This window comes from Alligator sinensis, unplaced genomic scaffold (assembly GCF_000455745.1).
Source record: "Alligator sinensis unplaced genomic scaffold, ASM45574v1 scaffold27_1, whole genome shotgun sequence".
NCBI classification, from domain to species: Eukaryota; Metazoa; Chordata; order Crocodylia; family Alligatoridae; genus Alligator; species Alligator sinensis.
In genome coordinates this window covers 311,442-335,166 of record NW_005842554.1, presented here as the reverse complement: position 1 = coordinate 335,166, position 23,725 = coordinate 311,442, and the positions used below count along the sequence as shown (strand labels likewise).

The window sequence follows — 23,725 nt, the reverse complement described above, 5'->3', positions numbered from 1 at the left end:
AACCGCTCTGCAAAGGACTCCAGTTCCCTGGGGTCTGTCTCTGTGTCGGGGCCTGAGATGACAGCGTGGGAGGCCAACCCGTGCGGGTGAGCCATGTTCATAGACTGAGAGTGATGGGCCATGTGGTTGATGGCGGACATGTGGGAATGCGGATGGGAGGGCGTGGAGCCCACATCAGGTCCAGGGACACCCCCGAGAGGGATGGCAGAGTTGAGGTGGTCCAGGAGCTCCCCTTCCAAGCCCTGCGAGGGCTGGTGGTGGTGATGGTGAGGATGGTGGGTGGTCAGGACGGAAGGGTGGTGCAGGTGAACAGAGGAGGAGGTAGGAGTGCATGAGACGCTGCTCATGGTGTGGTAAGTGGCATCTGGCTTGAAAGGATGGGTTTTCTGAGATACTATATCCACGGCTGCCAGGGCTTCAGCCCCTCTCAGCAAAGTCTCATCGAAGCCCGCAAAGATATTGCCTTGGATCTGGAGGAACAAACAAACAAACAGGAGCAGTAGGATAGCCGCCATCGTCCCGGCGCTGCCTGGGGCAGGCGAGGGCGCAGGCTCTCAGGTGCGGAAGGGGAGCAGGGGGCGGGAGTCGGGAACAATTGCTGGCGAGCCCCCACTTCCTCACCAGCGAGCGAGCTCCAGAAGCAGAGATTTGTAGCTCGTGCTCCCCAAACTATACCTACACCCATTAAAGGAGCAACTGAATCAGCTCACTTGCAAAACCACGGCCAAGTAAGAGGGGGAAACAGTTTCTTTCTCATTGCAAACCCGTGCCAAAGAACTAGTCGCCTTATTTCCTAACCCACCATCTTTCCCAGCCAGCTGTCTGCCCCCCCCACACTCCTTTCCTTCAGAGGACCGATATACCTTGTAGGGGAAAATAAATGAGTAGGACTCGAACTGCCTGACAAATTCATCACCTGTCTAGACCGGGAGGTTCTGATGAATTGAATTTGTCTGTTAAAAACAGCAATTTTTTTAACTCAAAAAAGAAGAAGAAATTCTGAGGAGACAGCCAGATCTCCAGTTCAGAGAGATCTCTAAGCCTCGGGTGAAGTCAGTCCGCGGAAACAGCCCGCCTGCTGTCAAGGACTTCTGTAGCTTTCATTCTTTAGCCGAAGCAAAGAGAAAGGCAGGTAGCAGGAGATGCCCCATGAAGCAGACTCCCCGGAGGAGGCTATTGGCGGCGGGTGAGAAAGCGGCTCAGCCCAGAGTGACTTGCTGGGCTGTTGGGCTGGCTTACCTGAGGGGCTGGCAGGCAGGCTCTCCGGATGGCCTCTGAGCTGGTGTGCAGGTGGGTATATTTCGGCTCATGCAGGATGGGATGCATGCTGAAAGGCTGCTTGCTGTTCATAGACATCATGATGACAGAGGCAGAGAGAAAACGAGAGGGAGAGAAGCAGTGGCACCAGGTTGCCACTGTTGCATGAGCAGGTGGGATCTGTTGAGCTTTGCTCTTTGGGTCTGTTGTTATTGTCTGACTTCTGATCACAGTATCAATGGCATTATAGACCTACCCTGACCCTCCCCCAGCACCTCCGATTGGAGGGTTTAGTGGCAGGCTCCTCCCCCTCGTCCCACCGCTCCCCTAAGAAGGGGAGTAGCAGGCTGTGATCTCACTGGCAGCAAAGCTACAGCCTTCCCCACCCCTCTGCCTCTCCCCATCGCTCTCACAACAGAAGGCAGTCAGGTGGCTTAGAGTGAATTTTGATCCCATTGTGCAGTGGAACAGTTACAGTGCCCCGGAGTGCAAGCCAAGTGACTCCTAAACTTGAGAGCAAATGGGGAGGAGGAGGGGACATAAAACTAACCCAGTGTCCAACAGCCCCTCCCCTGACCGTGAAACACTGCTCACAATTCAGTTAAAGCGAGCTTAATTTCCTGGATCCCCAAGGAAAGCTGGTTATAAGCATCTAGTTAGATTAAACACAAAATTACTGATGTGAGCTGCAATGAGTCGCAATAAAACAATCCTGGGAGGTTCTTCATAACAATTACTAATCAAATCCTTGGAAATTCAGAATATCTGAAAATAGGTGAATAGTAAAAATAAAATGGATTTGTGGCTAAAAACAAATTTTATTTAGTGTATTTCTTGGGGGGTTGTGCATTTCTCAGGATGAACCAAATCAATTCAGTGACTTGTTACTACTCACAGGACCCAGTTGAAGAGAAGTAAGCATATAATGCAGTGTTTGAAGGGCTCAGTATTCTTTGTAAGACAGAATCTGTCCCAACCAAAATATATTGCTGGGTTTTTTTCATTAAAAAAGGAAAAGGGTGCTATCATCTTTTCTAAAATCAAGGCTTTCAAAAACCCCCGATGAGATCAGTCACAAAAGCAGGGAGGAATATGAATAAGAACTTTCTCTCGGTTTCAGAATATGAGGAATAAGGATTGCAACACAGATCCATGACTGATACTGACTGCATTCAGCCTTCTTTTAATGTGTGATGGACTGTAATGAAAAATATAGTGCTGAATGGTTAGCTTCATAAAATAACTAGTGGCAGTTTAAACACATACACATGGTGAACATTTTTTATTGTATAATATATGCTTTTTTAAAGACAAATTGTTTCTTAAAGAGAATTTTGCAAAAATCACCTTTATCAAAAAGTATTATGAGTTATGTTTGGTCTTTTAATTAGAAATAAAAAATGGAAATGGTATTCTTGACCTTTGTTTTCATGTTGTCCATAAAAACCTGCACTAGAACAGCTAAAATGAAAAATGCCCACAAAATATTAATTTTGGTTGAAAAAAATGTCTCAACAGCACTTTTACCTACTCAAATAAATGTAACTGAAATACATTAATATTGGTTATTTATTTGTAACCTGTTCTTCTGAAGTGAGTAGTGTGGTATCATAAGGCTCATCATGGTTATCTATTTATCTATTGATCTAGGCGGCTAAAATGTACATGGAAATAATGCTCTTGGGTCTGATCTGGACTGGGAAGTTAGCAAACCCAAGCCTTGCTCAGCCCACATTAAATATTCTCAGTCCTTCATGGAAGCAGGTATGTTTTGACAGACAACAGAGATACTGCACTCAGTTGTCACTCAGGTTAAGCAGGGATGTTGTGAGTGCTTGGGAAGGATAGATTATACTGATACAGGCGCTTCCCTAGTGCTTGCTCCATACCAGAAATACAGGGTGAGCCAGTGTAGGATAAAAAATGCTTAGCCTTGCTCAGAAAAAATACAACTGCAGCAGGACAGTGTGTCTTCTTACAACAGTGGAAGCATACAATACATTTCACAGGAGTGTTTGTGACATCTAGAGCTGTGGTGCAAACAAGTCATTAGTATTGCTGGGCTTCTGCTGGCTACCAACACAGAACCACCTAACATCATGATGGTGGACGGAGTTCAAAGAAAATTCAGAAGGCAGAATGCCATCAGATGGATCCCATCAAAACTAAAATGTTCCTCAGAGGCCTCCCATGTCAGTGCTGCACCAGCTTGGTTCCTCATCTAGCCACAGCAGAAGCAAGAGAGGGCTGAATAGAAAAGATTAGAGCTGGAAAAATGGGTGCATTAAAAATCTGCTTTAAAAACTGAAGGGAGGAAAAGCAGAGTGGAGGGAGGCAGCTAGAGAGGGAAGTTCAAAAGGAAAAACTGAACACAACTTAATTGGCTGGAACAGCACCAAACCCAAACCGGAGATGGTCTCAGGGCATGAACACATGCACATACTGGGGAAGTCCAAATTCAGACCCCTAAACTACCCTGAGACCTTAGTGATACGATCCAGTCTCCAGCCACTGGATTGTTCTTGGCCAATGAAGAGTGCAGTGAATCAATAAAATATATCTATCTAGCCTATCATAACTTATGTATCCATAGGGATTGTATCTGAGGAAAGACTAACCATAAATCCTGGTTCCAGCCCTATGACACTGGAACATCCTTGACAGAAAAACTCTGCCAGGCTGGAGCACAAAAACAGAAATTGTGGGCTTTGGGAATGCACTGTCCCTTGTGGCCAGGAGCCTTTGGGAAGTATCTGTAGCAAGAGAGCAGTGGACAAGAGGGACAGGGCAGGGCATGGGAGAACTGTAGGATCAGTTGTGGCAGTTCCCACAGCATCCTTAGGATGGAAGGGAGCACCAGAAGTATTGCTTAAATGATCCCTGTCATTGTGCTACTGCAGAGAGTCTCCATTTTGCAGCCTCAGAGGGAAGGATCCTTCTCCCTTATTCATGCATCTGCTTTGTGCCTTGCCTGACTTAGCCATTCAGATCGGGCATTGACTTTAGGATCCATCCTAAATAAAACTGCTAACTAACAGTGTTTGATCCAGGCCTACTTGTTTGAGTATTATGCATTTGTATAGGACAGATGGGACTATTGTCATACCCTGCAAACATGGCTACTCCATGTCCATGAACACACAGAGCCTGTGGGAACTGAGAACTCTTTCCCCCCCTGTGTTTCACTAGCACAACTGTCTGAGTCATTCTTGCATCCACTGCTTGCAAAGAGATTGCAGCATTGGGTGATGAGCAAAGGAAAGTCACCGGCAAGAGGTTTGTGCTGCGTTCCCTTTTACATCAGAGACTCCTGAAGAATGACTGCAAGGGGGAATTCTCACTGCCTGGAGTTCTGCAGTGTGGTCAGGATCTCTCTTTCTTACAGGGCTAATAGCTTGTGAAATGATTAACTCTTTGTTACCTGCTCTTGCTAGCTTGTTTGTTTTGTCTCGAGGATCTGTGGGATACCCCTTTTCCCATCTTCCCTTCTCCATCCTTCTTCTCTGCATGTCAGCAATTCCATCCCCAGCCAGGGATGCTGGATATAAGGATCCTGAACCCTGGATCTAACCAATTTGGAGACTAACTTTGTGGCTTGCCACTGTTGTTGTCATGAGTTGAACCAAAACTCTGCATCTGAATATGCCCATATTCATGGGCCATATGCCCATATTCATGTAGGGGAAGTCACAGTTCAGATTCAGACGTGAATTACACAGCGTGGACCAAGTGTAATGAGGTGAGGCTTCCTCATAACCACAGACCTACATGTTGGTTGGACTAGCAGTAGTATCAGAATAGGGTGAGAGCCTGTCTCTCTGCAGTGGCTCCGCATGCTCCCTCAGCAGGGTCCCCAGCTGCTTGGGTGTTGGGAAGCATAGGGCCTGATCTTAGTGCCCCAGGAGACAAAAAGTTACTGACAAACTTATTAGGAAACAAGAAAATACATTTTTTTTCTGTTGTGTTGCCCCTTCCCGTGTGGTAAACACTGATTTCACATATAAAAAATATACACACAGAGATACCTACATGTAGATATTTACATCTAAATATACACAGACATGTAAATGTGCACACAAACATACAGACACATACATAAAGCACACGTATACAAATACATACATACAAACATGCAAAACACATAAATGCATACACACACATATACAAGTACATACATGTATGCAAACACATATACAAATACATACTTTGTCACAACATGAACAATTGTGTACACACAAACACAGCAACACATAAATGCTCCTCACCTCCAGTGATTCCAGTAGAACTAAAATCTACAGGCATGGTTTTCTTCACTTTGATTCCAGTTGTGTGGGCTAACATCACTGATCATATCATCAATGGTGACATGAAAGAAAGTTGGCAGAATTAGACACAAAATCAGGAACCATCACAGGTCTAGGAACATTTTTATTACACTTAACTCCTGACACACTGTTTCTGTGGGTCCTAAAAAACAATAAATATCAGTTTTGTTTTAATTTCTAAACTGTGCTCAGAGACTGAATCACAGGCATTAAGCAGGAGCCTCCAGATTCTTCTGATCACAAGGATGTTCAGACACTGAGACCCACAATACAGATTATTGTTGTACATCCAGTTAGCAGCAATGGCCAGAAACACTTCCAGCCACCTTTGGTTGGTGGACTGTGAGTCCCAGCCCTAACCCTGATAATCCATAGCTCTAAGATGCTTGTCACCATCATCTACTCTCCCTGTGGTGGAGGGAGAAGGCACAGAAACATGACTTGCCTTCCCTTCAGCAGTTAGGACTCAACAGATTCACTGGGCAAGAAGGGGCCAGCCCTATACTGGGAAAGACTTACCTATTTTATGGTGTTTATTGTCTCCATTCCACTACTTCTGCATCATGCAGTACAGCTCTCTACTGCAGGCTAGGATCATTGCTAGAGTCAGATACCTCTAGTACTGGGTTGATCTCAAATGGCCCTGGGTGAAGGGTATAGCGTTCTTCTCATGTCTAAATTTGGAGTCACTAGTATGATCTCTGTCCCAGCACAGTTCATAATCATCAGCTGTGGCTCAAATGATATTAGTAGATGCACTGGACTGCTGCAAGGAAACTCTGAGGCAAGACCCCCATTGCAGGTATCACAGGCACAGCTTCTGGCAAAAATGTGAGTGCTGCTGAAGTTCTAGATGGCACCAACTGGGGAAATTCATGTTGATGTGGAGCCTTCCCTGTCATTCCTCGGTCATTTCTGTGAAGAGATTCTCACTGCCAAAGACCTTTGTAGCTTTGCTGGAGCACCACGGAGAACTACCCAGCAGTGTCAGGACAGTACTAGCATCTTTGACTATATTTGAATTGAAGGGACTAACATTTCTGCACAGATTAGGTGCATTCATATCTGCATATAAAAATATTAATCTACACTGTATCTTCCATAAATACCTGGCAACAATGTGGCGGACCCCAAACTACACATAGGAGAACATGTTCTGTTGTTGAATGATTTCTTTAGAAAGAGAGGGGCAGCTTTTTGGACTTGTTTGCAAAAACAATCAAATAGGAAACCAGGTTCACTGGGACATTTTGGCTACTTTGAAGCACATCCCATACTGCAAAACTGGCATAAACCCATTTTACATTGACAATTGAACTGGTTATTGTAATCAACTTACGTGTTTCTCCTTTCCTGTCCCTTGTAATACCACGATTTCTGTTTCAAAATAAGCATAATCTTTCTTATTGCTGATCTCTACTCATATTGAAGACAGTGAAGATTTTAAATTGATTTTCAGATGTGTACATCTTTGGATGTAAGCTTACCTTGTGGTTCTGCCATGTTAAGGTTTATCCTGCTGGGCTCAGAAATGATGTGCTGTAACATCCAAAAGATTAAAAATATAGAATCACAGAACCATAGAAATTAAGCTTGGAAGGGACCTCAAGGGGTCATCTAGTCCAGCCCCCTGCTCAAAGCAGGACCATCCCCAACTATATCATCCCAGCCAAGGCTTTGTCTAGCCAGGTCTTGAAAACCTCCAAGGATGGAGATTTCACAACCTCTCCAGGTAGCAACAAGGATGCAACCATAACATTTAAAGAAAAGCACACTGTGATTGAGTCAAAATGAGCTAGAAGAGCAGGTACACTGTGGACATAACACATGAAAGCCATCCAGTTTGCTAGAGGTTTGGCAGATCCCTCTATGAAACTGACAAAGATAGATATCTTAAAACTAAGATATGCAAAAATATGCAACAGCATAAGTTCAGGGCTCCATGGAAAGAAAATAATGGTGGTGGTACTTCTGCTGGGATTGAATAAAATATGAGTAAAGAACCTCACAATCTGATGACTCAGAAATGCAGTGACTTCTGGGGTAGAGTCTAATATCCTGGTAGCTAACCAATATACACTACAACATCAGAGGGACAAGGAAGCTTAAGTAAAGAATACTAAGAAAAATGCTTAAAATTCAGAGCTAGTGGATTTTTCATGCTGTGGTTGTGTCTTTGGCCTAAGAATTTTGTCAAAGTAATACCTTGTTGTGGTTTCCCATGGGAGGATATATCAGTGATAGGGGTCAGATTTAATCATATTTAAAAGGATGCTCATCTTTCCCTGAATTCACTAGCAACAAACAGCAGTAGGCAGTTTCCTTATTTAGAAATCCCCACATCTGCCACTCCAGTGAGCTCTGTACCCAAGAATCCCTGTCTCTCTGCCTCCTCCAAGGGTCACATTAAAAGTTCTCTCTCTTGCCTTTCTGTCTCTAATAAATAGCCTGGAACAGAGATCCTAGCTCCTGCATTTGCAGGCAGGGAAACCTATCAGGCAAAGGAGCTTAGCTATGACTGTCATGTGGTCTCAGGGTGGTTGCCTCCAAATTCTACCTATTTTTACTACATAAAAGGATTGATTGTTCCTTCTGTTGAGCCTGAAAAAAGAATCCTTGGTACCCTCATTGGCTTGAATAATATCTGCAATTGTCTTTAGACATGATACATATGTGCTGGCAGCCATTGGCCTCTTTCAGGATAATACCAACATAGAGTAGTCAGGATCTTTACTCTCCAAGTCTTAGGGACAGTACCCAAATGAAGTGAAGTACATAGCACCCGTTTCATTTCCTTCAACAGATGAAGCACTGAGCCACCTCTGTTGAGATCTGAACCTGAGACTCCAGGAAGTTTCAAGATCAAGGCCTTGTCATGTCAGTGGGGCAAAGAAGTCATAAATGGGGCAGAAATGAATCCTGTAAACATATCTCATGATGTCTTAGAACTGGCATAGGTGGTCAATGGAGGCTCTTCTACTAGCACCCATCATGGGGCGGGGGGGGTGATGTCTGCGTAGCCAGGGAGCCCTATGCTCCAGATAATCTCTGTTTCCTATGAACCATATACCCAGGGCTGCACCTACCCATGGTTAAGAAACTGGCCAATAGCAGGATTTCTAGAGCACAAGGGATTTGGGGGTTTGTTTGTTTTCAGTCCAAACTGACCAAAGCAAAAATGTTCAAAATGTCACTTTCACTGAACAGCTGTCTGGAATTCAAAGACGTGTAGAACCGAGGGTTTCTATTAGGGCTGTGTGAAGCTTCAGGTGGTGATTCGATTTGGAGGAGATACAGCCTGATTCCGTGGCTGAATCTCCAAATCTGAATCAAATCAGGGGACCAGTAAAAAGGTCCAAATCAATTCAAAGCTCTCCGACTCTTCAGCACCCAGTGAGTCACGGCTTTTTTTTGCAAAATACCAGGAGCTGGGGCAGGCGGGGCAGCCATTGCAGGGGCTGGGAGAATGGGCAGGGGATGGGCCTGGGTGATTTGGAGATTCAGCAGCAGCCAAATCTTCAAATTAGATTCGGCCAAATTGATTCGGGACAGTGATTCAAATCATCGAATCGAATCACTGTCTCCTGAATCAGCCAAATTTGAATCCAAAGAAAAAACTAGCCACTTTGCACAGGCCTAGTTTCTATGCTTTTGGCTCATAGATTGGGGTGGGGGGGAAGGGGAGGGGGGGAGTTTGGAGGGCTAGGCATTGCTGGCTGACCAGGAGTTGGGAAACAAGGAAGCACTGGATCTTGAGCTAGACCTGTTCACCTTATGCATCCGCTCCAAAGCCATAGACCCTAGAATAGCTGGAGCCCCAGCCCTAAGGCACTTCACTTGGTACAGCTGCCCGGAGTTGCAGACCACAGAAGCACTGGGTCCCCAAAGCCAAGGTAATCCACCAGGAATTAGGGAAGTATCTGCAGGAACCCAGCCTTTGCTGTCAGCAAAAAGTGAGATCCAAGATATTTCAGACAAAGCGGGGTAGGTTCATCAGATCTCCATTTTCTATGGGAAAAAGCAATTAATCAGGACACTTGTAACCAGCTCTACATGGCAGGTACTGAACACAGGGGACATCAGAGTGGTTTAAAAGGCTTGCCTGAGTGCAGGAACACAGGTGCTGAAGATCAAACCATAAGCCTTTCAGAGTTGATGCACTAAACTTAGCCTGATTCAGCTCTCAGTTACAGCAGTGTAACTAAGGAGCTTCTCCATCTAAGTCAATGGAGTTACCTTTGATTAAAATTAGTGTGAGGTCAGAAGTGCCCCATAACTAAAGCTAAAGTGACCCTGATGCAGCTCTATTGAATACATTGGAATTACAGCTGGCCTGAATAAAGCCTAAATTCTTTGTATTGTATCACCCATAGTCTTGCTAACATAAATCAAGTCCCATCTTAAAAACAATGTGTTTTCAAAATGATCAGGTGAGGGGGTAAGGGGAACAGAAGTTTCCACTGTTGACAAGGTCCGTCTTTATCAATCTGACTATCACTGCATATTTTAATACAAAAAAATCTAACCTTCTAGGTGTAGGAGATAAGACTATCCATGCAGACAAATGATTCAAGCCAGCTTGTAAAAATCCTTATTAAAACCCCACTGCACCTAATCATGAAAGATAGCTTTTAATTTAAAAAGTGTAACTATTCATCCAAGTTTATAGAGAGATTGCTGCAATCCCTGAGATGTGCCAGCCAGCAATATATGGAGGGCCCCTTCTGGAGGGGGAGAATTTTTCTTTTCCCTTGGTGTTTGCTGGCAAGGAACATCTAGGTCTGTTTTAAATGGGCAACTTTGTGAGTTTCCTGAATGTGGTTTCTTCCATTAGAAAATGGGAATCTTTTAACAGCTCACCCAGGCAGCAAAATTCCCCCACTCCATCTACTACATTAGGAGCCCAGAGTCCATGCCGATCCAACTCAGTGGAGAAGAAGAGAGCAAGAGAAAAGAAAATACAGATGGGGCAAAGTGTATGTCTACTTTTTAATACTAAATTATTTACAGTAAGTAAAATCGTGTGTGTCAATTGTGAAAAGAGTCCAATTTGTTTGATTTACATTGCAGGGGGGTGCCCTAGGGTAGGGGGTGTTTAACTATCTCCTCTAATGTAATTGCCTATGGCGGCCTGTTAAATATTTGATAGGCTGCCTGTGCAAAGTAAGGAAGACTCGTCTGATATGCTCATGCAACCCTTTCAGTGTATCAAGTATATCTACTCATGCAGCCAGAGAGTACCTAAGACCTAGCTATTGTATAACTCACACTAGGAACTCTCATGTCAAGCTCATATAGGTGGCACAAGGGCTTGTTTTAGCCCACTTCTGGAAAGTTAGGGCATGCCTGATTTCAACGGGCAAGTGTTTTCCATTGGGGGATATGGTCTAGTCCCTGCTGCTGGTATTTTTCCATTACAAACTCAGATTTATCGCCCCATTCCCCTGCATGTGAAAAAAATGAGGCAAAGTCCTTTAAAAAGTATCACCTGGAATACTTTGTCCAGTTCTTGACACCACTGTTCAAGAAAGCAATAGGCAAATTGAAATGAGTCCAGCAGAGAGCAATAAAAAGTGTTAGCTATCTAACAGTCTATGGATATGTTATGAGATTAGGTTGGAAAAATTGGGATTATTTAATCTGGAGAAGGGAAAACTAAAGAGGGATTTTAAAACAGTCTTTAAATGCCTGAAGGGTAGATATCAAGAGGCTGGTGATAAACTAGTTTCTCTGGCTGCAGGGGACAGGACAAGTGGTAATGGTCTTATATTGCAATAAGGGAAATTTTGGTTGCATTTTAGGAAGAACTTTCTACTTATGAGGGTGGTAAAACATTGGAATAGATTACCTAGAAAGGCTGTGGAATCTCTATCCTTGGAAGTTTTTAAGAGCAGATTAGACAGACACTTGACTAAAATGGTTTAGACAGAGATGATCCTGCCATGACCTCCTGAGGTCCCACTCCAGCCACGTTTTTCTATAATTCTAAAATGCTATAAATGTATCTGACTTCAGCACAAGTTTTATCAGAGCAAGGAAGTAAGAATGACAGAGCTTAGCACCTGTCACTGTATAACCCTGAGTTCAATGAAGAAGGAAACAAAGAGGCATTGTCTTTGGGCAGCAAAATACTCTCTTCTCTCCTTGTCCTGTAATCCTTTGGGGCCTTATCCTGGCGTGTGAAGTGACTGGCTGAGGAGCGCAGCTGGTGAACTGCAGCTGTTGAGGAAAAGATCCTTTGCTGCCATCCAGATTGGTTCTCATTGTCATCTGTTGGGCAATTGAGATGAAGCACACATATAATGTAATCAAATGCCTCCATGCACTCTGGCTCAGCCCTTCCAGACCAGACCTCTGTAATGGGACCTGAGGTTTCCTCACAAGGGCACTTCAGCAAGTGAAACAAGCTTGGATGGAAGGAGCTGCAGTGAGTTTCCATTGTCAGAATATGCTGGACAAGTTATGGCACATAGCATCATCTGCTGTGGCACTTGCAAACACAAGGAATCCTTCAGAGCAAGTGACCCATCAACCTCAGACATAAATGACAGGTCTTCTACTGTGTTGATTTTAGGAGGCATCACCAGCATCAACTCTGACACGCTGTAGAAACAAGAGCTCTGGTAAGAATTGCCCACATTCTACAATCACCTTACTCTTAACCTCATGCTTGATGTAGTACTGCCTAGAAGCCTTGTCTGAGATCAAGGCCCCATGTGCTAGTCATTGTATAAATACAAGGTGAGAGACAGCCCTTGCTCAAAGAACTTACAAGCTAACTATCCATGGCAGACCACAGGTGGGGAGTAAAAGGATTAATACTTTCATTTTACAGATAGAGAATGAGTTCTAGATTTGCCCAATATCACATAAGCAGCTGTCCCCTGTAGGACAGACCGGTGGGGACAGACCAATGCTGAAATAATTCAAAGGGGAAAGTTCAGGAAATTACACTATTTAGTTCAATGGGTTAAAGAAGGAAGGAGACAAATGAAACTGAATGTGTATTAATGAGTTCTGCCCTATTAGACTCAGGAGCCCTTCTTCAATAATGCACAAAAACAGCAGAACCTATGCACTAACAGCACAGCTAATGGTTTGGGAAGGAAATCTGAGCCTCTCGTCTCAGTCAGTTTTCTTGGAGTACAACCAAACACACCCCAATGTCGTGAATACATATTGGCAGGAAAAGGGTTAACTCGGTTTAGATGTTTGTAGTGAAAACTCTTCCTCTGAGAATCAAGAGAGAAGAGGAGATCAGGTTCAGGTTTGAGTCTATGAAATAGCAGTTGAGACAACAGTAGACCTTGACTCAAACATTTTTGGGGTTGCTCACCTTCAATCAAGATGTCCCATTCTCGAGTTGTTTGAGAACAAGAGGTTCTAAGGGCTGGGTGGGCTCTGCCTGCTGGGATTTTGCTATATGTCTGAGTACTTTGGGCACTAATTACATTAGCTAGGAATTCCTAGAGGGCAGGAAATATCACATAACCAGGACTTGGGTGGTAAATATTTAACAAGGGGAACACCCTTTCTCCTCTCTCCTCTTCTCATACATATAAAACTGCTGCATCTATTTCAGGCAATACTCTGCTCCTTCCCCTTTCTTATTCTTTGGATTCCCTCAGGTCCAGCATTAGAAAGAAAAACAAGTCCCGCTGGAAATGACAGAGCAAGGCTGTGTGACATTGGGAATTATGCACATTGAGAAAACCTTGTGGAAAGGCAACAGCCAAGCTTGCAGGGGCATGGAGGAGTCTCAGTGTAAATAAAAGAGTAAGTCCTTTGGGTGGGGATATAGGTCAGGGAAGGATATGAAGAAATCTGAATCAGCCACATCCAGCCATTTGCTTTGTGATTTGGCCAATAGAAAATTGTAATGCTGCAAGGTTGTATGCTAACATGATCCTAAGAAAGATGGGAGGTGTCATGACATCAGCCCAGATGAGCCCTGGAAGGAGGGAATAATTTGAGGGAATAATTTCTACTCATCCACCTTTCCCAAGTGCAAATGCAGACTGTTGCTTGGACTGGCTGATGTCACAAATGGGAGGTGCAACACACTTGTGAGTTATAGTTTGAAGGTCCAGGGAAATCCAGGGGGTGATTTAACTGGCTAGTGAAAATAAAGAGCCATGGAGTGGCAGCAACAGTGGGGAGCTGGAAGAAGGGAGTCAGGCATGGCATTCTATACAAAGGGAGCACTGGAGGAGCCGTCTAGATAATGGAAGAATATTTTGTTCCCAGAATATGGAACTGAAGGGAGGGGCTTGTTGTTTCCTTGCTTGTTTTGGGAACATTTGTCCTAACAATCCCATGTCATTCTCACAATGAAGCCATGCAACCGGAGCACCAGCCATCACCCTTGGCACCCTCAATAAGCATAAAAAAATGCATCCCACTTCAGAGCACACAAGCCTGCTGCTTTTCAGTCTTTCTGCTGCTCTCTATCCCTCTCTCCTTCTCACTCTCTGCAAGCTTCACCCATTTTCTCTCTTACAGAAACTATATCTATATTTATCCCCATATCTTCCTCTATGCCATTATTCTGATAGCCCAAATTTCCAGTTATCTCTACTCCAAATTTAAATGATTGCTTCCCCCATCTCTCATCCCCCACCCCACCTTTCCGAGAGATGATGTCACAGATGACCTATATTATCCTTCCTCCTTAATGGCTGGCGCCTGAGCTATTAGATCCCAGCTGCTCAGCTCTGATTGGCTGACAGCCAGTCCTGACCTCACAAGTAACCACTGCATGCTGTAAATGGCCACTCAACAGGAGAAGGGGAAACTCCGGCACTAAAAATAATACTTAGAGGAAAGGACGAAGAAAGGAAGGAGATGATTGACTCTTACTCCTGATCAGGGGACGTTTCCAGGGAAAAGAGGCAAGGGAGTCATAAAATAATTAACAACATTAACCAAATTAAAGACTGTGCATTGTTATTCATAGAATCATAGGGCTGGAAGGGACCCCAAAGGATCATTGGGTCCAGCCCCCTGCATGAGCAGGAAAGACATCTGGGGCCAGACGACCCCAGCCAGGTGACCATCCAGTCTTCTCTTGAAGACCTCTAGGGTAGATGATTGCACCACCTCTGGGGGGAGCTTGTTCCATAGTCTGGACACCCTAGTTGTAAAGAAGTTTTTCCTAATGTTCAGCCTGAAACTATCTTCCAGGAGTTTGTGGCCATTGTTTCTAGTTTTCCCCCAGGGCACCCCCAGTTGTTCACCGAGCCCCTGATGTATGCCTCCGATATAGCGGTAAGCCACAATCAGGTCCCCTCTCAGGCTTCTTTTCTTTGGGCTGAAGAGTCCGAGATCCCTCAGCCTCTCCTCATATGGCTTGCCATGCAAGTCCCTGATCATATGGGTGGCCCTTCTCTGGACTCTCTCGAGCTTTAGTACATGCTTGTTGAAGTGTGGTGCCCAGAACTGGATGCAAAACTCCAGCTGCAGCCGCACCAAATGTTGAATGAAGTGGGAGAATCACTTCTTTGGATTTACGGGAGACGCATCGATTGATGCATGCCAGAGTTTTATTGGCCTGAGTGGCTACTGCATCGCATTGCCAGTTCAGATTCATCCTGGGGTCTACTGTTACCCCCAGATCCCTTTCATTTGTAGTGCTGGTCAGGTTAGGAATGCCAGCCTGTAGGTGTGCTGGGGGTTCTTCCTTCCCAGATGCAGCACTTTGCATTTCTCCATGTTGAACCTCATCTGGTTCCGTTCTGCCCAACATGCCAGCCTGTCTAGGTCTGCTTGTATCTGTAGCCTATCTGCGAGTATGTCCACACAACCCCATATCTTGGTATTGTCAAGGAACTTGGCCAATGGGCATTTCACCCCCTCATCCAGGTCGTTGATGAAGATATTGAACAGCACTGGGCCAAGAACCGATCCCTGGGGTATGCTGCTGCCCACCTCTCACCAGGACAACACTGATCCATTCATTTGGACTCTCTGTGTCCTACCCTGCAACCAGTTTCACACCCACTTGATGGTCCTGCAGTTGAGCTCGATATCTTCCAGTTTTCTGATCAGTACCTCGTGGGATACCAGGTCAAAGGCTTTCTGGAGGTCAATGTATATGATGTCAACTGCCTTTCACTCATCCAGGTGATGAGTCACCTGATCATAGAAAGAAGTGAGGTTGGGCAGACAAGACCTGCCCGCAATGAAGCCATGCTGGCTGTCCTTCAGTATCATGCCTTCTGCAAGTTTGTCATATATAGCCTCTTTGATGAATGTTTCTAGGATTTTCCCTGGAACAGTAGTTAAGCTAACTGACCTGTGGTTTCCTGAGTCTTCACGCTTCCCTTTCTTGAAGATGGGCACAACATTGGCCCTCTTCCAGTCCTCTGGTACTTCTCCAGAGGCTCATGATTTTGAAAGACCTTTGCCAAAGGCTCTGCAATTACTTTGGCCAACTCTTGCAGCACTCTTGGGTTGGAGTTCATCCGGTCCTGCTGATTTATATATGTCTAATTTCTTTAATTGATCATATACCAGTTCTATGGCAATGATGGGAATGGTATCAATCCCATCCTGCTCATTCTGTGCCCTACCTGGCATGTTGTTCCCCTTGGTCTTGTGAAAGACCAAGGCAAAGTAGTCATTCAGGAGTTCTGTTTTTTCCTGAGTGGTAGTGACCAGGTATCCTGAGGCACTGAGCGGCAGCCACACATTCCCATTAGTTTTCCTTTTACTCCCTATGTAGCTAAAGAAGGACTTCTTGTTGTCCTTGATTCTTGCGGATAATTTTAGTTCAGTTTCTGCCTTAGCTTGCATAATCTGTTTTCTACAAGTGTGGGCCATTGTCAAGTAGTCTTCCTTAGAGGCTGTCCCAAGCTTCCATTGTTTGTACACCTCTTTTTGTTTCTGTAGGAAAACTACAACTTCCCTGATTAGCCAGGAGGGTGTTTTGACCCTTCTGCTCTTTTTCTCCATAAGGGAATGGATTTTCTCTGAGCCTTAAGGACTGGATCCTTAAGGAACGGCCATTCTTCTCATGCTCCCTTTACCTGTAGTCCTTGATCTCTCAGGGCATTCTCTACTAGTGACCTGAGCTTGTTAAAATTTGTGTTTTTGAAGTCTAAGACTTCGAGCTTGGTATCTGTTTTGTCAGCCTTGCAACAGACCATAAATGTAATGATTTCCTGGTCACTATTGCCTAGGCTGCCCTCTATGTTTAAGTTGGTCACCAGGCCATCTCCTTTGACTAGGACCAGGGCAAAAACTGCATTGCCTCTAGCCCTACCCGATCCCTTCTGTGAAGGACATAGTCCTTTATGGCTACGCTCCAGTCATGAGAGGAGTCCCACCAGGACACCCATGATCCCTACTAGATTGTAGTGCCCAGTGGAAAGCAGGAAGACTAGTTCCTCCTGCTTGTTCTCCATGCTTCTGGCATTAGTGTACAGGCACCTAAGTCCTTCTGCTGTGATCACTGGCCACCTGTTGCATTGAAGGGGAGATGTTTTCTCAGCTCCCATATGAGTGGCTTGCTTGGTTTCATTGTTGAAGAAGCTTTCCTGTATATTGGTCCCCAGGTAGGCTCCAGTTAGTGTTTCCCCAACCCCCTGTGATCTTCTCTGTCACACTTCCCACCAGGAGAAAGGAGAAGAGCAGAAAGTCCCATAGAAAACATCAGTAAGGTTCACAGGGTCCCTTTCCTTGGGATCTCTTGCTACTATATGGGAGATACTTATACTATTGATGCCAAGCTGCACCCGCTCTGTGCATGGGTGGAGCAAGGATTTACAAAAGGAAGTGGGGCAAGGTCTGGCAGGAGTTTCTGGGCTGTCAGGAGACAATGTGGAACTGGAGAGGAAGCAGGCACACAAAGGGCAAGAGGGACTCATCTGCTGCCACTGCTGCTGTCCCTGGCTGACCTAGGCATGGGGGGAAATCCTAGAGCTGCTGTGGAGATCAGCTGTGTGGAGAGCCAGGTTCCACAGAGGACAGCAGTGGCAGTGTGCAGGTTCTGTCCACTGCTCCCATGCAGGTGTCTCCTGCCCCTGGCCAGGAGCAGGTTCTGGAAGGAGAAACCTGTGCGCTGCTGCCATTGTCCCCAGCCAAGCCTGGTACCCTGTGCAACTGCTCCTTGCACCCTGCTGCTGAATATGGGCAGGAGTAGCTCTGGGGTTCCTCCTGCACCCAGGTCAGTTGGGGACAGCAGTTGCAGTGGGAGAAAGGGGGTGTGACTGCAATACTCTGTCCCCCGAGATGTACACCTGGCTCTGTGGGTAAAAAAGGAAGGTCATTCCCTAAGCCAGTATCTTACACCAATCCTAACATTACCTTAAAAAAGAAATATACATGGTTTTCATTGTAGAGTCAACTGATTTCTGTTTGGGCAGCTAGTTTCTGCTACCCTGATGCTCTCTAAAACCAATGCTTTATGTTACAGCCATGCGGCAGCTTTGGTCAGTCAAGAAAATAGCAGAGCTGCAAAGTCCTGTGACCCTTAGAGGTGCAGATCAGCTGAAAGATGCCCTGGGTTTGCCTTTGGCACAGACGTGACTGATGTGGAATCCCAACAGTCTCCAGTGACCATAGTCACTTTAGTGCCCAAGGGAAGAGACTGCCAGCAATCTCCACATACACCTCTCTCTCAGGCAGCACTTATTCCTACCATGGTCATGCACATGGGCAACTCTGCTACTGCATTTGCTGCTGCCACCAGTTCTGCATTAGCAGTCTTGCTGAATCAGCATCACTCATTAGTTAGTAAGTGCCTCCCACCATCCACAGAATGCAAGTGACATGTCTGGAAATGTACCTCATACCAAGTACTGGACTGGAAACAGCATGGAGGCTTGGGGACATATGGCAGCAATGTAATATCCCCTGCTGTTCCAATCCCACTCTTCCAACTCCACTAATGTATCCCTATCCTGGCCTGTGATTCTTAGCCTATTGTCAACATGAGACCTTCTTAAGCAGCCAGTTGCTTTATCTTGTTTATATGATTATTCCATAGAATTCAATGGGACTAAAGCTCTGGGGGGTTATGTTCCAAGTTCTAGAGCTGAGATGGGTCTATAAGTATCTCTGAGAATGCTAAACACTTTACACTTCTTAAACTGGATTGGAATTTGAATCAAGAAATTTGAAGTCACATCAAGATAAGACCAGCTCCTGGCAATAGTTCCCATTTCATATTGATTCTATTTGTGTTTCCTTACAGTTTATTTAATGATATTTTTACTGTACATTGCTCCAGTTAGAGTGTTAATTCTCTCCTGTTTTAGAAAGACAGCCAGATGGAAAAGAAGGATGAAAGAAAGAAGAGGTAGAGAATGGAGAAAGAGCAAGTGGTGGGGGGGAATAGGAAAAAAGAAAGAGTCTTGGTTTTCTGAGTAAGAAGCAAAATTAACTTGATTTCCGGTTGAATAATTCATGCTTGCCACGGGCCATGTATTCTTGAGCATGGGTGTCAAGTGTTTATTGAATATCTCTCTTGACAGGGCACTTGTGTGATATTCAGCCATCTCCAGTGTGTTAAAAAAAACACAACAAATGTAAAAGGGAAAAAAAAAGTAAACGCCAAAATGACTGCTTCCTCTACCTCAGTTTGAGAATAATTGGTACAAATGAAGCCCCCTTCCTTTTAATAAAGAGTTGTCTTTCTCTGTCCCTCCCCCTATACTAGGAAATACAGCTGTAAAGGGTGGACGTGGCTGGGAGACTTACAATAACCAATTAAGATGCTATGTGCATCCACAGAAGTATGTTCATGGCCATTTCTAGGAATTTTGGCAATGCTGGCACTCCTCCACCCTCCTAGGAAGGCAGATGATTAGTCTCCCAAAGCCCTGATCTTTGCCAAAGTACAGTTCCCTGAAATCTTTAAACTAGTGATTATCTGAAAAAAACCCACTTTGCCTAGACACCCTAAACTTTGGGGAAATCCAGAACCAAAACTTCATCATGGATTAAGCCATGAATGCCCTCTATGAACTGCTAGTTAACATGCTCAAGGTTATCCTAAAGTCCATATCTGCAGAACAGCTATCCTACCAGTCTTTCAGTACAGTCTGGAAGCTCTACTGGACTACCAGGTATAAAGATGAACCTTCCCCCACTCATCTCCATGCCTGTCCTGTAATGTGTGTGTGTGAAACTTTCTCAAGCACACATGCCTCAGTGCAGGGGGTCCATCAGCACCATCCCATAATCCCTTGTCCCTAATGTCTCATCTGTCTGAACCCCAATTCCTGTCTCTACTGCCTATATAAGGAGTGACAGAGAAAAGTCATCTGCAGATCAGTTCCTCGTGGAAAGCTCAGATGCATCTTAGAGTGATGCTTATGAAATAAGGAGGATATTGAGGATGGCTTTGGTATGGGCACAAGGTGTGATATAGATGGGGAAAGTAGCTCACATGGCTCAAGCTGGTTCAGGGTGCCCTAAGGCTGACTGTTGTATTGAAGGCTGAACAAACAGGAGCCCAAGTATTAATGGGAGTGCTTCTTGCATTACATATCAGTAACACCTCTCCATCTGGCCATCAATGGTCTTGCCAAAGGAAGTTACATCCTATCCTCTCAGCCCTTCAGGAGGGAGTAACAGGGAAACTGTGGGAGCTTGACCTGAGGGCCCCCCAACCCCCACCTCATGACAAGGATAAAGCAGGAAATAGGCTGAGATGTAGTCAGGAGCAGAGCTTGTCAGCAAACATAATTTTGTTCCCAGAGAAAATTCTGAGGAAAATGAATTTCTTCCTAAAATTTTTACTGACATTTTCACATTTTCCTCAAGAACTTGCAAATCACTGGTGTTTCTGGTTTTCACCACATTGGAGTCTGGATTGGAGTTTGAACCAAGGAAAGGGTCATTGACTAGGGAATATAGAAAGAGGTTGAATGTCAGGGGAAATGGCTTCTTGAGCTGAGCCTCCTAGTAGCACCTCAAAGTAAGGCTGGAAAAGAATCTCTGTGCTGCAGACTCAAATCCCATGGGGAATAAGGGGAGTCCCATCATAGTAGTAAGCATTAAAACTTATTGTGGGGAATAAATCCTTGTGCTAGTATAGTACCTGGTCATTCTACTTTCCTAATCCTAAACTGGTTTAATAATCAATTAATAGTTACAATAATCAATTAATAGCAGTGGCCTAAGAACAGCTGAGCTGGCTTCCCCTTCCCAGCTCTCCTCCCACAATCAAGATCTACTCTTCTGAGGGTTTCCTTTTTTTTATGAAAATTTTTTGTGTTCCAAGCCAAATCAGCCAAATCAATTCCAAATCCATGAGTCAATCAAGAATCATAAATGGCCCTACTATCAGCAAACATCCTCCACCCCCACCTTGGGCTTCAGATGTCTCCAAATCATTTGGCAGGCATCCTACGTGCAGGCCCAAGCCCAGAGGCTTAGGGTTCGGATGTCTCCGAGTTTCACTTGCCCTCAGCCATATGGCCACAGGAGCAAGCTAGGGAGGGGTCTCTCCTAGTTCTTCTGAGAGCTTCTGCTGGATGGTGGGAGTGGAGAGGGATACTGTGTTGGTAGCATGAGGTCTGTATATGCGCCCCATGCTGGAGCCTACTCACTAAAAAAATTATGTTAGCTATGATGCTGCAAAGGAACCATGGGCCAGCCATACATTTGACCCTTCTAACCTCATCTTGGGGTCTTGAGTACTTTGCGCTTCCGTTAATTTTGGTGGGAGAAAACTGCATCCACACTTTGCACTTAGTTTTTTGCTGGGGTACCAAAAGTTTGCATCTTGTGACACTGATAAGCATATCAAATAGCACCAGCTGGTGGAAACCGAACAAGCAAGAGAATGATGCCATAGAATTTAGAGATCAGACATAAGAATAGGGTACAGAAAAAAATTCATTGGAACTGGAGAGAGAGTCGAAAGACATGAGCGGGGAGGGACCTGTGTTGAGGTTGGCTGGATGTAGCACAAATTCTACATGAGACAATAAAGAGGAAGACAGACTGAGAATCTATCAGAGACAGATGGCCATTTTAAATGTCTCATAACTATCAGATATGTGTGTGGGGTGGGGGAGGAGGGGGTGGGATGTGGAGAGAGGAAGAGACAAGATTGCCAGATTCACATACAAACCAGTTCCAAGTTGGGAACCAGTCACTTTGCTAGTTTTGGAACTGACCCCTAACTGAACACTAACACCCATCTTTCTAAATGCCCCCTGAATAAAGAATTCTGGAGTTGAAATGAAGCATTCCCTTTGTTTTGGAGAAGCTGAATGCCCAGCAAAATGAAGCTGAATTAATTTAAAGCCTGGTGTGAACAGAGCTAGTTGTGAACAGAGGGCAGCACTTGGCTTGTGCTCTAGAGCTAAATTTGTTTTCACCAATCTTAATACATTTCTAGTGCTTTTCTAGACAATCTGGGCACCCTCTGGTGGCCAAAACAATACTTGGCCATATTTTACTATTTAAGTTTAGGGAGCCTAGATCCAGACTGAACCACGTCAGCAAGAACAGGTTTTCCCCAAAGTCAGACATACCGCTGGGACACTGGGTATGTGTTGGTTTCCAATATATTTTCTCAGACTTGAGAAGCCAACTTCTTCCATGGCAGAGTCAGCATGACCCTCCCTGACCCAGTGACAGGGGTGGGAGAAGTAGGGAGTATATGGTCATAAGACTATTTTAGGGCCTGATTCAATGCCTGTTGAAATCAAATAGTCTCTTCACTAGTTGATATTGGATCAGACCCTGTGGTTCCACAAACAGTCCAAAAAAGAGAAGGTGAGGAGGCCACATGGTAGTTTTATACCAGTGTCATGCACCTGAATTCAGAGTAAATGTGGAGTGAACATGCAACACACAATCCCACATTTGTGTAAGTCACTTCACTTGAGTCAAAGGAACACCTCAAAAAGTCAGTAGCAACCACATACTGGTATAAATTACACTAGTGTACCGCATGTTTGTCCTTGGCTCTAGCCAGTTTCATGCCAGGGTAGCAATTTCCTTGATGCAAACAGGGTATTACCAGCTCCCCTGCCACCAATTGGTGATATGCTGTAATAGTGCTAACTGTGGGTAGCTCCCTCCAGAGAACTGACTGTTTGCTCATGACACCAGTACAACTTACACCAATGACATGTGTTGTTCTTGCACACCTGAGAGGCTACGAAATGGTCTAGCATGTCAAAGCATTTAACCCTACTGACACATGTTGAGAACAGGGGGATGATTCACCTAAGTGGCTCGCAAGTTCTCAGATGTTCTATTTCTAAAGCACCGCAATGAATATAATCAAATTCATCCGTATTCTTCTCCCTCACTGAGTTCCTCATCCAAAAGGTAGAATAGCCACATATACCTTTTTCTACCTGACTGTATTATTTCCACCCAAGCCTAAATCAATACTCAACTGTCAGTCATCTGTGGGATATTCCATTGTGTTCTTGTGTGTCTTTTGAATGCCCTTTTACAGCCAGGAAGAAATGTAAACAAGTAACCCTTAGACTCACTTCCTGAAAATAGGTACACAGGTTTCTTGTTCTTTTTGCATAGAACATGAGAACTTACAGATCTCCTGAATTTAGTTTGGCCCTACGTTCCCTTCCAAGTAAAAATGAGCCTGCGCCTGAAATACTAGGCAAGAAAGGAGAAAAAAAGGTATCAAAAATACATTCTTCATCGCTGCAGGTTCTCTAACAGTGGCCATCTGCACTTGAAATTCAATGGAACAAAAGATTGTCTACATTGTGGGGTTGATGCCACTAAAACTTTGTTGGCACATCCATGGTAGCAGAGTCCTCTACTGGATACAGAATGTATAGTATCAAGTAAGTACCATATTTATTCACATACAACACTCACCTTTCCCCCAAAATTAGCAATTAGAAAATGGGGTGCATGTCTTTAATGAGGAAACAGATTCTGAAGAGTTTGGTTAAAAGAAAACCCCACTTTTTCTTCATTCAGCCTTCCCAAAACAAGATGTATATCTTGAGGTGAGGGGTGGTATATGAATAAATACAGTACTGCCTTTATTTCACACATGAGGAAGCTGAAGCAACAGAGCAGTCAAGTGAGGCACCAAGGTCACCTCACACCTCTGGAGTTAGCCTTGCAGACCTGTATCTTAACTACTTGGCCATCCTTCCTTCTGATAGCTCAGAGCTTAAGTAATATTTAGGCCTTCA

At 44.6% G+C, this 23,725-nt stretch overlaps 1 protein-coding gene across 1 annotated transcript in view; it reads right to left on the bottom strand.

Moving 5' to 3' along the window:
• Positions 1 to 1,359, bottom strand: part of LOC102381835 (brain-specific homeobox/POU domain protein 3) — a 1,816-nt gene extending 457 nt beyond the window's left edge. Inside the window, exons 1-2 of the mRNA XM_006032178.1 lie at positions 1,240 to 1,359; positions 1 to 470 (exon numbers count right to left, since the gene is read on the bottom strand). The exon at positions 1 to 470 is cut by the window's left edge and continues 457 nt beyond it. Of these exons, the coding sequence (XP_006032240.1) occupies positions 1 to 470; positions 1,240 to 1,359 (590 nt within the window). The remainder of the gene's footprint in view (positions 471 to 1,239) is intronic.
• Between the last annotated feature and the right edge of the window lie 22,366 nt (positions 1,360 to 23,725).